Here is a 12,460-nt window from a genome sequence, read left to right as displayed (position 1 = left end):
ACCGGTTTTTTGTCGCTTACCTGGAAAAGAAGAGCAAAAGAAACAAACATTAGTATCTACGCATCTCTGTGCAAGGAACTGTGCAAATGAAATCCATGAATGAATCGTGCTCGTAATAGACGCCTTCAGTGTGTCAGGACACTAAATCAAAGGCCGGCCGCCCCAAAACGCGGCAGCGAAGAATCTCAACAGCTAAGAGATCCTTGCGGCTGCGGAGGGTGCGTTAACGAAATTCTTCACGCGCGCCCACACTAACTTTGACTTTCTCCCCACAGACCCCCGGCGAGGAGAAACTTTCTAGACATCGGCGACCTGCCTCCTGCGTCCGGAAGTACCACCCCGAGAGTGTTTCCCGGAATTCCATCGCCGACCGGCCGGGCACACCACCCGAGACGCCGCCGCGAGTTTTGATTTTTCACGCTTTTCATCAGTTCATACCACCGAACACTTTGCACAATCCAATTGTCGACCCGCGCTGGGCGCTTCCCGATCCTAATGGTCTAATCAACAGGCACTAATGCGGAAGGGATGGCGGCCGTCGCCGCCGAGACCGGGGAAGTTTCTTCCGAGAATCTCCTCGCAGCCGCGCAGTATCTTCCGGGAAGCGCGACTTGAGGACTTGAGCTTGTGGGCGCCGAAATCGATTCATTGGAACGCTTATTTACATATTTATAGCCGTGCGTTTAAAAGTGCTCGAATTGTGCTCGAAAGTTCGACAATATCGGATTGGTTACAAGGATGTCGGAGATGTGTCGGACGAGTGATGTGATGACTTTTTGAAGTAGACAACGTAGCCTAAGACCAACCATACCCAGTCAGACTGTGCGACGATGTCGAGTTTTATGGAGCCAGGAACGTCGCTAGGAACTAGGAAAATAAAGACACAGAGATTGTGTGGTATCGTTAAAGTTGAACATCTCCAAGAGGTTGCTTCGGGCCGAACCGGGCGGGAGAACGTAAAATAAAAACTCTTAAAATCTTTTACTTTCTACTGTGCGCCCTAGCCCGGTTGAAGATTACGCGGACTCGCTGGACCCGGACCCGGCATTAGGACCAGGAAGCCAGCAGCGTGCGCGCGTCCAACAGGTTCCACAGCGTGACAGTAGCGCGCCGTGGTGGCGCAAGTATGACATTTTCTCCTCGCGGTTTCTCGCGGAGTTCCGCAAGACCGGAATTCCGAGAAATCGGCTGGTGGGAACCGAACGAATAATGGGCGATTGCCGCCGGCGTCAGCAGCGCGGTTTGTAATGGCGTTTTAAGGTAGCGCGCTCGGTAGGTTGCCTACAGCTCCTAACGATAATAAAATTAAATAGTGAAAATAAATAACCAAATCCAGGGGAGTGCTTTTGAGGGGGGGCGGGCCCGCAGACGTTAGATGTCCCCGTCGTCGCCTCCGGGTGTTCCCTGATCGGGCGCGCCAATCGAACACAGGCTTTAATTGGGGAAGGAAACCGATTAAGCGAACAGTGTTGTTTTCCTTCTTTATTTAATTGCAGCTTTTTATGTGCTCCGTTGGAGCCGTGCTACAATAGAGAGAAACGTGTTCCCCACTCATTGGGCGCGATTAGGCACGGTAAGCCAGCTAAAGTTCGGTTGTTGGAATCTCTGCAGTTTATTTTGGGATTTCATGGACAATCCAGAATTCTTGTGGAAGGTAGTCCTTAATAGTGCTGGCCAATCGGCCGTCCGTCAGGAGTGGAAGAGGAAGCACATTACGAAACGAGCCATCTAAACGACTCACCCAAAACTATTACCTACCAAGCAGTGTGTATGTGTGTGTGTGGGGGGGTCATCCATCAAAGAAACTGAGTACTAAACCATTTTTACGGAAGACACATTTTCTCGGCCTCGGCCTTCCTGACGTGAAGAACGTTGGCCGCGTTGGAACGCCGGATTTGATGGGAAGGTAAAACATACTAATAAATTTGGTAATAAATTTTCCGGCTCCTCCTCGAGAGCTCTCGGCGCACCATTTAAAGGATGCGCGCCGTCGTCTGCCGCGATCCTCGCGATCGCACCGCTGCGACTCTTCAACACTTTCCATTTCACGACGCATGCTAGTGTGCTGTGTGTACGTGTGCGTGTGTTGAGAAGATATAAATCATTTTGATTAAACCATATAAATCATAAACCTCCACCTCGTGGGCCTCCGCCTGGCAGACCTTTCTTCCGCGAACCTGAAGGAATGTGGACGGCGCGCAATAGAAAGGCCATTGCCAGAGCGCTGTCCACACAAAAGCGCACGTTGCGAAGTGGAAAACTTTTGACAAAGATGTAGTAAATTCGCCGCCATCTTATGATGACTCTATGATGGAGGGTGACTCTGCTGTTGCCGCTCCGTTTTCCTTCGGCGGAACCCGGGGGTTGACATTCGGAGCATCAATCACAGAGATACCTCGGACTCTGCTGCTGGGCTGGTCGCTTGGGAAAACTATCGATAAAATCCCCACATTTTTCTTGCTCATTGACCCTCCACTCCAGACCGGAGGAGCTGCATCTCTCGTTCGATTAGCTCTTTTCAAATCCGTTTTTATTCCTTTTCCAAAGTTCCGCGTTTCATTTTGTTATCTGCTCTCTTCCCTTGTCTACGGCGGCTATCTTTGCACCTTCTTCCCAGTTTTGTACAGACGGCCTCCTCTCTTCTTGTTCTATTCGTTTCTTAAATTGCTTTAAAGTAATTTGCTGCTTCGTGGTGTGGCCCTCTTCTTGGCACTCGCGGCGGCGGCGGCTGGCACCGTGTTTTTTTTCTTATCAATTCTCTTCCTTTTCGTTAAGGACTTCGACTTCAGTTGTGAGTTTCTTCCTTTTCTTGTTTGTTTGCTGTGCGCGTCCAGAGAGCCAGACATTTATTATCATCACGAAATCGTGAACGTATCTTCGCTCTGTGGTTCGGGGACCGAGGGGTACCGAGGGGTACCGAGGGGTACCGAGGGGTGTTGGTGCTTCCTTATCTCTCGGCGGTTCCTCCTCTTCTCGGCCTCTGCGTTCTGTACTCTCGTTTTCTACTCTCCTTCTTTACACCGCGCTTCCTCGCTCGCTGTTACATGACGCTGAATTGAATTGAGGTGCACCACCAGGACCTTGGGAGGACGACCACAAGGCGCAAAAGCGAGGGCCCGGGGAAAATATATGCAGCAGCACAACAGCAGAACCAATTTTTGCGCACCGACCACAAAGCCAAAATCGATCGCTCCTGAGAAGCGCGCGCACTTTTATCGCGTTTGAGCGGCTGGGCCGCCTTTTTTATTGTTCGTCCACCCGAAGATATTCGTTGCTTTGCCACCAAAATCCCCAATTTCCGACCCCACAATCCCTTCCACCATTGGTTCGTTTTGCTTGATTCGCTTCACGTTTCAGCTTCACTTCCTTCTTCGCGACGACCACAGACACACAACACACAGAGAGACTAGAGTGTCCAGTATGTCCTTTTCGCTTCTGCTCCACCATCCGCTCTCTCTCTCTCTCTCTCTCTGTCGTTTGCTCTGATTGGATTTACCATTTATTTATGTTTCGTTTCGTGAGTTTAATGACTTGGGGAGCTCTTTTTGTTTCGTTTACAAATTATCGTGGTCCATTTATTTATTCTTACGTTTGGCTGTACGTTTTGTTTATGGCATGCCTGTCTCTCGTAACAGCGCACGCAGCACCCCGCACCACCGTCGCCATCGTCACATGTCTGGAAGACCTCTTCTCGATGTTTGCCCATGGGCCGCTGATGCTGCTGGCTGGCCCCGAAAGTTATTATCATTTTTATGTTTTATTTAGCATAATTAAATTTTTCGCTATCTTGATTACGGCGGGCGAAAACGGAGCGAACGAGACGTCAGAGGGCGTCGTCGTCGTCTGCGACAACGCATCCTTCGAGGCCGCGGGAGGTTGACTAATTCCACGATCGAAAGCGAAAACGTCCTCCGCTCGTGGCGTCCTCGTCGTTTTTCCTCATGCAAATATTCGATTATAGTTTCGTCCAAGCCGAAGACGGATTTTGGGAAACGGATTCCCGGTTCACTTTTTCGAAACTCGAGACGCGCTTTCCAGCCACAACAAGCGGTGGTGTGTATTCGACCTCGGTGGAAAAAATAACACCATAAACGTGGGTTATGATGCTCTTATCTTTACAGCGCGCGCGCGAGGCGTTCAAGTTATTTTGAGGTCCATTTCCGGACGACGCCTTGGAACGCGGATCCGTCCGTCGGTGCTAATTGGGTTAAGATGCTGATAACGCAACGCACACATGCGCAGTGTTGAAGCTGTGATTAAAACGCTTCAATTCAAGCAGAGTCGGGGGTTCACCAACAAAAAGACACATCTACACAAAGATAAACGCGTTTACTTGAAATAAATAGCTAATAAATCTGAAAATCTTCGGAAAGAAAGTCAAAGTACCTTTCCTGTCTCATTGATTTTTTAATATCAAAAAACAAAAAATTACGCCAAGTGTGTGCTCTATCCGCACAAACCTTCGGCTGCTCGTAAACTTCTTGTCTAGCTGCGGACAGCATAGGAATCACGTAGGACAGGCCCCAGCTGTGTCACCGTTAGACACTTAGCCCTCTCTCGTCGTCTGTCACTCGAACGCATCTAATTGCGCAAGCTGCGCGCAGACAACGTGACGAAGCCAATTTCGCTCTTCTTACCCCCCTCAACTGACAGCGCGCCAGGCCAAAGTTTGATCGACCCATCATTAGAGGTGCGCCGCCGTGGCATAAAGACATTGGCCACAAATTGGCAAAGGCACGTCGTCGTCGTCGTCAAAGTTTTGCCAAAAGTATTCGGATGGGTTGGGTTGGTGGGCACTCCTCTCTAGAAAAGACCCAGCGCTCAGAGCGTCCGCGGAGGTCACAGTCAATTACCGACGGCGGTGTGGCGGTGTGGTGGAATTACTTTCATTGTAAAATATGCCCGCGAGACGTCCACGGCCACGATGTAATTAAGGGGCTCAGCGAGAAGGAACGTTTGGGGTAGTGAAAAAATGGAAATAGCACCAAAAGAGCAGCCAGCAACAACTAAGTTGGACGCAGCAGCAAAACGACGCGGAAATTATGAAAAATGGGAAAAGTTGCCATTCCTCTACACATGGCCGCCGTCCCGTGCTCTTTGTGTCAGCGTTGGGGGGCTTGCGTCACTTTCACCTACGCACACACAACAGAAACACGGCGATGGTTACACACTAATTTCCGTACAAATGACTCCGTGCCGGATGATGCATCGGCGACAACGCCATCGCTAAGAACCATCATCTCAAGAGAGAGTCGACTCATAGGTGGCACGGCTGGGGCCTCGTTCTCTCTGATCTCTCTGATTGCTACAATAATTGATAGCGCTCTTCTGTTTGAGTTGTAAGGCATGATGAATCATTCTAATTGATGAAGAAAACAACGCAACCCCTGACGTCATCAAGTAAACCTAAAATGAACAAGGTTTGATCGAAGGAAATGGAGACAAAACTGAATATAAGGCTCGAAAAACATGTAAATGGGTTTATGGTATACCCCAGGTCTAGGTCTATAACTATGAGATCGGATTGTGTAAAAACTGGCTCTAGCTGTCAGTTTGGTTCCCCTGACATTATGCTTTTTTGGCAACACGGCTATTAACATCAACTAAATGTTTTCAGATCGAAAAAACAATAAATTTAGTTTGCAACTTATCTTTGCCGACTTTTGTGCCTGAAAATAACGTTTTGCAGGGATCGCTGCTTTTCTGCTGCCTGCTGCAGAATCGCATCAAATGCTTGTCGAGGCTTGCCTTTGAAAGATCACAGTGCTTTAAGTGGTTTAAAAAATTTAAAATTGACGGTTGCGACTTAACAAACAAAGAGCGTTGGAGCGTCCAAAACAGGATGTTCTGGTGGGACCAGAAAGGTGTGGTGTACCACAAGCTTCTAAAACCTGATGCAACCATAAATTTAGATCGCTACTGACAACACATGATATCAATTTGAACCATTTGCGTTGAACGAACGGAGGAAGTCGAAAGTGGAAATGATTGATCGGTTTGCTTCACTTGAAAAAACGAAGCATTATTTCGGCTTGGAATCCACGAATCTCTACTAAGAATGAATAAAATAAGCATTTTCATTTCAATGTAAAAAACATTGTTTTTTTTTAAATCTTGTTTCATAGCACACACTGCAGACAGTGTTCTGCCAGAAAGGAACCACTTTCTTCCTGTACACACAACAGCTGAAGCATCGTACTTCAAAAACTTTCTTCAATGCTGCCCAAGATGTCCACCGCCATATTAGAGAGCCCAGCCAAGATTCGCTGTTATGATTATAATTATTCGCAGCTATCGGAGCAACCGCATCAGCAGCGTAGGCCAAATCTCGCTGCTACCGACACATAACGCCCAGACGGCAGCTGCAGTTGCCGCCGCTGCCGAATATACACGCTTTCGCCAACAAAAAGGAACAACAGCGCGCAACAACACAACACGCAACATTACGCCACACCGACCGATCCGAATGCGCGCGGACGGATCGCACACTAAATGAGGTACTAAAATAGAAGACTCGCGCTCGCGCTGATCTCTCGCCTTCATTATGTGTCTCCTCCCCGTGTCACAGTAGTAGCTGTTGTTTCTTTGGCCGATTTCGACTTGACAACGCCGCCCCGTCACGACCGGGATTGATACGGGAGGAATAAAAATAAATCGCAATGTTCGTTTCGACTTCGCATGCAACACTCGTGAGTGAGCGCTTCTGGTTGATGGTGGAAGAGTATCACAACAAATCCGTAGAGGCTATAGAGAGCGCAGGGACAAGAACTACAAGAACTTGCGGTGCGGAACAGATATCGCATCGCTAGGTTCAACTCACTACGGGACCATTTAATTGAGATCACACCGGAATGGGAGAGACTTTTCGGTCGAATCGGACACGAAGCCGGGTCCTGGGCCCTGATTGGCACCATTTATAACTCTCCGCGTGTCCTTGCTACGTGCTCCCGGGGGCTCCGGGCGCAAATGATTACCGGAGGGGGGTCAATAAGAAGGGCGAAATAGGAACGAAGTAATGGAACAGCAGCAGCAGTGTCTGATTCTCTGGCTCTGACTGCTGGAAGGTGAAATACGACGACGACGGCGACGTCGGCGTTGATAATAATGACGTTAATGACGATTGTAATGAAGATGATGATGGAAAAGAGGCGGCAGCTGGAAGAAGAAGCAGACGAACGAAACACCTCCATAATCTCTGCCGCTCTCTGTAGTGGAGAGAAAAAGAAGCTAACGACTCGACTCGATGAATAAACCGCTAACGAATGGTGCCGCGTCCTCGCCCTTTTTTTCTTCCCCGTAGTTCAACGACTGAAAAAGGTTTAACTAAGATGATAAATGACCGCGGAGTTTCGTTGTCTAGCTTCCTATGCATTTATCTTCCTGGCTCTTCGGCGCGGCGTCCATTAAAAAGTGGCTCTCCCGTGGGGTTTACTATCTAAAGTGAGTCACCTAAAAATGAATTATGTTGTGGTACCCAGCCGAACCGAGTGTGCTGCGATGATTGAAAGGTGGTGTTCGGACACGTGCGTCCCCACATCTCAAATCCACAATCGGAAAACGCGAAAGGAAACTTCCAACACAACATGGGCATATTTTGGGGCCGGTATTATGATCTTCCACGATCGCCGAGCCTTACATCATCCACGACGATCCGACAGGACTATAAAAATTATGTTTTATAGCCAGAGGGACCCACCTGGCTAATGGACCAAACAATAACCAAGCGGCTAGCCGGCGGTCACCTGTGAAAGCACTATTTTTATGTCTTCGGTAGGTGGACACTAAATCACGCGCACCACGCGAGTGGGTCGTCGTGTATGGGTTTTCAGTCCCATCGCCTCAGTTGCTCCTGCGTGCCAGTCAAAGTCAAAGAAGATGCCGCTAATTAAGACATCAAAATCCCGTGCCCGACGGCGAACCGGCCTCTGTCCGGCTGAACCGGGCACGCTACCGAACTGTGGGGGTCTCCTTCAATGGGTCCCAAATAATCTTAGTAGACCCTCGTCAGGCGTGCGTGCCGGATCCAAGTTCCAAAGTTTGCCACTTGCATACGTCAACCCATCTGAGAGAGAGCGAGATCTCATCGCTGGCAGGATCACGCCTTGCGGTTCGTCCTGGTGTGGATCATATCTGTGGATCGTCCTCCGGCTGACGATATCACAACATTAAGATAAGACACCGCGACAGCTCACGGCGCAGGAATGTGGGAGCGGCGTCAGAGCGCGCGCGCGCGCCAAGTTCCAAGACCGCGATCGAGAGGATCGGAAAGGGCGAAAAGAGCAAGAGTAAGAGCACGGCTAAGAATGGCCAAGAACGCGAAAAAAAACGGTAAGACGCCACCACTTCTTCGCGGAACGCGCGCCAAGACCAACGCGAGGCGGCGCGAGAAGGAAATTACCAGAAGACGAAGACGGGTGAGGGAAAAAAACGCGTCCCGGAGAGCGTGGCGCGGAAGGCTGAAGGATCCGGCGCGGCGCGGGTGAAGTAGAAAAACCAGTTTTCCCCGCGCGCGCGCGCGCGCGCGACCAGCATCTTCCTTCTTCGCCAGAAATCCTTTTTTGCCTCGGATTTCGTTTTCGTCGCGAGCGTCGTTTCGGGGCTTCGTTTTGGTTCCTTCTTCTTTCCCAGTCAGTCAGTCACAGTGTTTCTCTCTCTGTTGGCGCGTTTCGTTGTGTTCGCTTCTTCGCTCGTTCCCATTCTTACTCCGGTGCTCTTCTTGTTCAAGTTCTTGTGCTCCACGCGCGGCTTCTTGGCGGTTGTTTGGTCGTTTTGTGGACTTTTCTCTCACTCTCTCTCTCTCTCTCTTATTTTCTTCGCTGCTTTCAGTTTTCGAGACTGTTTTTTAGTGTTCTTATCGTCCCGTTCTTGTCGTGTGCTTGCGTCACTCCATTTGCCCCTTCGTCCCGGTCTCCCGGACTCCTTTCTCTTGGGAGTTCTCTTCGTTCGCTTTGGAAGGTTCGCTCCCTTTGTTTATCCTTTCCTTAGCCTCGTTATCTTCGCTTCCTTCGCTCTTTGTTCTTCCTTCGTCCATCCCCCGCCCGTTTCGGTTGTCTCTTTTCGTAATGTGTTTCCAGCTCTCGTTGCCAGCGCGCTTCTCTCGCCTTCCCGCGCGCCTTGGCTTGTCGCCAAGTTCTTTATTTATTTTCTTCGCTTCGCTTCGTGTTCCGCTTATTCTTGTATTCTTCTGATCACCCCACGATGCAGACCACCGGCCTCTTTCTCTCTCTCTCTGTCTCTCGGGGTACACAGCACCTCCCTTGCAGCACCCGTAACACCCTCCTTGGCACTGCACCCTGCAACGCAACGAATGCATTTTTCCCAGCCCCCCGCCGTTTAATGTCGCTTTCCGTGTGCCTTTCGGGCTGGTGACCACCCGCACATTTTCATGTCCCCCCCCACCATCGCCCACCGTCTGCGCAGTCGTTTTGCTCGCCGGTACGCTCCTTTGGTCTCGCGCTCGAATCGACTTTGTTCGGTACGGGTCTCGTTAAACCATTTCGTTGGAAACTTTGTAATACCATCGGCGGGCTACTACTGGAACTCGCCGCGCCTAACCCGTGGCCTATTTTTGTACTCTTTTCTCTTGCTGCTATATTTAGCAGCGTACGTTCCATTTTTGTATCTCTTTTTTTAAATTATTACAAAACATGAGTGAGCCCCCGCGAGGGACAGCGTTGGGCGTTAAAAACATATTTCTCCATTGATTTACTATTATTTATGTTATACGATATATTCGGAGAATGCATTCAATGGTTTCGGCCAGCAGACGCAGAAAAAAATGAGAAAATTGTTTATCCGACAGTGGAATCACATTTAAGGCTCCTGGCAGCAAATATAATTGGCAGAATCGAAAACGCTAAAATCCTGTTTAGCGCCCAATTAGTCGTTGGGTACGAACGTTGATGCAACTCAAGGGCGACACAATATTTGTTGGACAATATTTGGCCGCAGCCGACGCACGTTGCGAAGACGGCCACAAACCAACATTACCCCCAGGAGGTCTTTGAAACGGTTTAACGGCCGAAGCGGATTGTTTAGAGACAGTTCTGCCCCAAAAAGACAGACATCCAATATTGAATGTTGTTTAATTTTTGGTCACAGTAAAACATACTTCATTCGAATGTTCGACAACTGACAGGGGCTCTACAAAACGACCTACTTTTTTGTGTTTTCTTCTTCGCCTGTCACACTTTCCACACATCTTATGCTGCGGTAAGCAATAGCATAAAAGGCTGAAAGTTGCACGCCGACAGACAGCCGGCTTCGGAGCAGCAGCCCCAGCAACAGAGTAAAACCTAATTAATGGTCCACGACACAGTCGCTCTTTTTCGTCTGAGAATTCTTCGAAAATGCGACAATATGTCGCTGCCTGTCGCGCGTTCGGCGAGCTTATTAGTTTCGCTTTTCTGCCCAGCAGCGCTCTCTCGGGCACTGCATCATCATCAGTCAACCGTGACTCCATAAAATGCCGCACTCGGCCCCACAGATCGCTGCACTTTTCTCTCACGAAACTGACTCGAGAAACACATAAACTCCTGGGGCTGCGTTTCGGGATTACTTCAACAGAACCATTACGACGACCACCATTTGTGGCAGTGTAAGGTTAAAGGTTACGAACTCGAGCGCGGTCGAAAAGTGTCGCCAATTAAAAAGAGGGACTCTCTTAATTACTACAAACATGATGTGAATTTGTGCGAAAAAGGATGGCAAATAACATCAGCGTCACAACGTAGCATTACAGTTGATAAAATCGGTAAATTTCCATCACATCTACCATGGCGGTCACAGGTGTATTGTGATTTAGCATAAAACCACAACCACTAACAAAAAAAAAACAGCAAGCAATTATGCTCCCATGCACTGGGGGACACCCCTCATGAATGGGATTTTCCGGTTGTCCATCATCATTTCGGAGCAAAAGGATGGACAAAAAAACATATTTTTAAATAGACTCAGCCCTTGAAGCACTTCTTGAATCGGGGACCATTATTTCAACAACGCACACACCCAAAACGGCACACCGGATGCCGATTTCAAATTCATTTCGCTTTCCGGTGGTTGTACTTTTAGTTGGTGGCCGCTGTCGTTGCTTTTTTTTTCGCTCAGTTTAAGTTTTGCCGATTTTTGCCCACGATCATTCGCGATCGGGTTTTGGGTTGTCGTGCGCCCTCTGAGAGCTCGGTTATGCTGCCAGTCGGCCGGCCTCTATCTCCGTTCTGGGCTTTTTAATGTTCTTTTTCGTAGGAATTAATTAAGCGAACTTCCCGCGCTAGTCGGACCCCCGTCTGGCAGCCAGCCAGCCAGCCGTGGCCATGATTATCGCCACGCCGTCATCTTTATCGTTGTGCTGCGACTGCGTATGGTGGCATTATTTTTCACTTTTGCTTTTCGCCGCAATTCTCGACGCAGCTTTTTTCTAACTAATTTTTATTGCCCTATCTATTAAGCCACGCGTCTCCATATGCCAAGTTCCACGCTTTAGTCCCGGGCCGCGCTGATCGCACTAAAAGCAAAAAGGGGGCCACACAGAATGGGTTTTTGCTACCGAAAACATGTCCTCCCGTCGGTCTTTTGGGGACCTTTGGTTTGTAACGTTGACTGTAGAAAAAAATTCGTGGTTCGATCACGCGGGATTCGTAGACAAAAAAAAATACAAAAATTTGGCAAACGTCAGAAGCGCGTGGGTGATGTAAACAAAACAAGATGCTTTGAGGCATTTCCAGTTAAAACCCGTGCGCTCGATGTGTTGGAATTGTGCCAACGAATACGGAACCATCTCGCCGCCTCATGCCAGGGATTTATTAGTCCGCCTGGCCGCCGGCTAAATAAAGTACAAAACGGTCATTAACGAAAAAAATAATCAAAACGAAGTGAGGCATTAATCGGTGTGACTCAAAGCCTGTTTACACCGCGTCCGCGTCCGCTTCCCGGCCTCTAAATGTGTTGCTGTGGCATTACTTTCAATTTCGCGACCCGGAAATCGTGTTCCGGATACGAAAACGCGCGCTCCCGCCGTACAGATCGGCGACCGGGGGACGCACACGCGTTCTTCAAGGCCATCCCGCCTGAACGTGGTTACTTTAAGCGTTCAGCAACTCCGAAGCGCCGAACACAAAAGATGCAGAGACAGAATGAGGCGCGCGAGAGAGAAGGAAACAGAATGAGAGAGAGAACCGCAATCAACAGTACGCAGACTCGCGTATTTTAACGTTTTTTGGGGGGCAGGAATAAGCAATAAGTAACGAAAACAACCGCCAATACACGGAAAAATACACACATGCACCGGTGTGGAAGTTTGCAAAACGTCAAACGGGTTTTTTGGGGGGAAAAAGGTGCGAAAATAAGGCGCGCGCGATCGGTGAGCTGCGATCACTCACCACGATGAACGCCGGATGAGTATGGCTCTCTGCTCACTACTGGCAGTGAGATGAAATGTCAGACGGCCGGCGATTTGCCGATG

At 49.2% G+C, this 12,460-nt stretch overlaps 1 protein-coding gene across 1 annotated transcript in view; it reads right to left on the bottom strand.

Annotated features, from left to right (window-relative positions):
- Window positions 1–12,460, bottom strand: part of LOC131215354 (methylcytosine dioxygenase TET) — a 141,583-nt gene that overhangs the window by 30,756 nt on the left and 98,367 nt on the right. The window contains 1 exon segment of the mRNA XM_058209741.1: window positions 3–20. Within this exon segment, the coding sequence (XP_058065724.1) occupies window positions 3–20 (18 nt within the window).

This window comes from Anopheles bellator, chromosome 1 (assembly GCF_943735745.2).
Source record: "Anopheles bellator chromosome 1, idAnoBellAS_SP24_06.2, whole genome shotgun sequence".
Classification (NCBI taxonomy): Eukaryota; Metazoa; Arthropoda; class Insecta; order Diptera; family Culicidae; genus Anopheles; species Anopheles bellator.
This window is presented reverse-complemented; position numbering and strand designations above follow the sequence as displayed.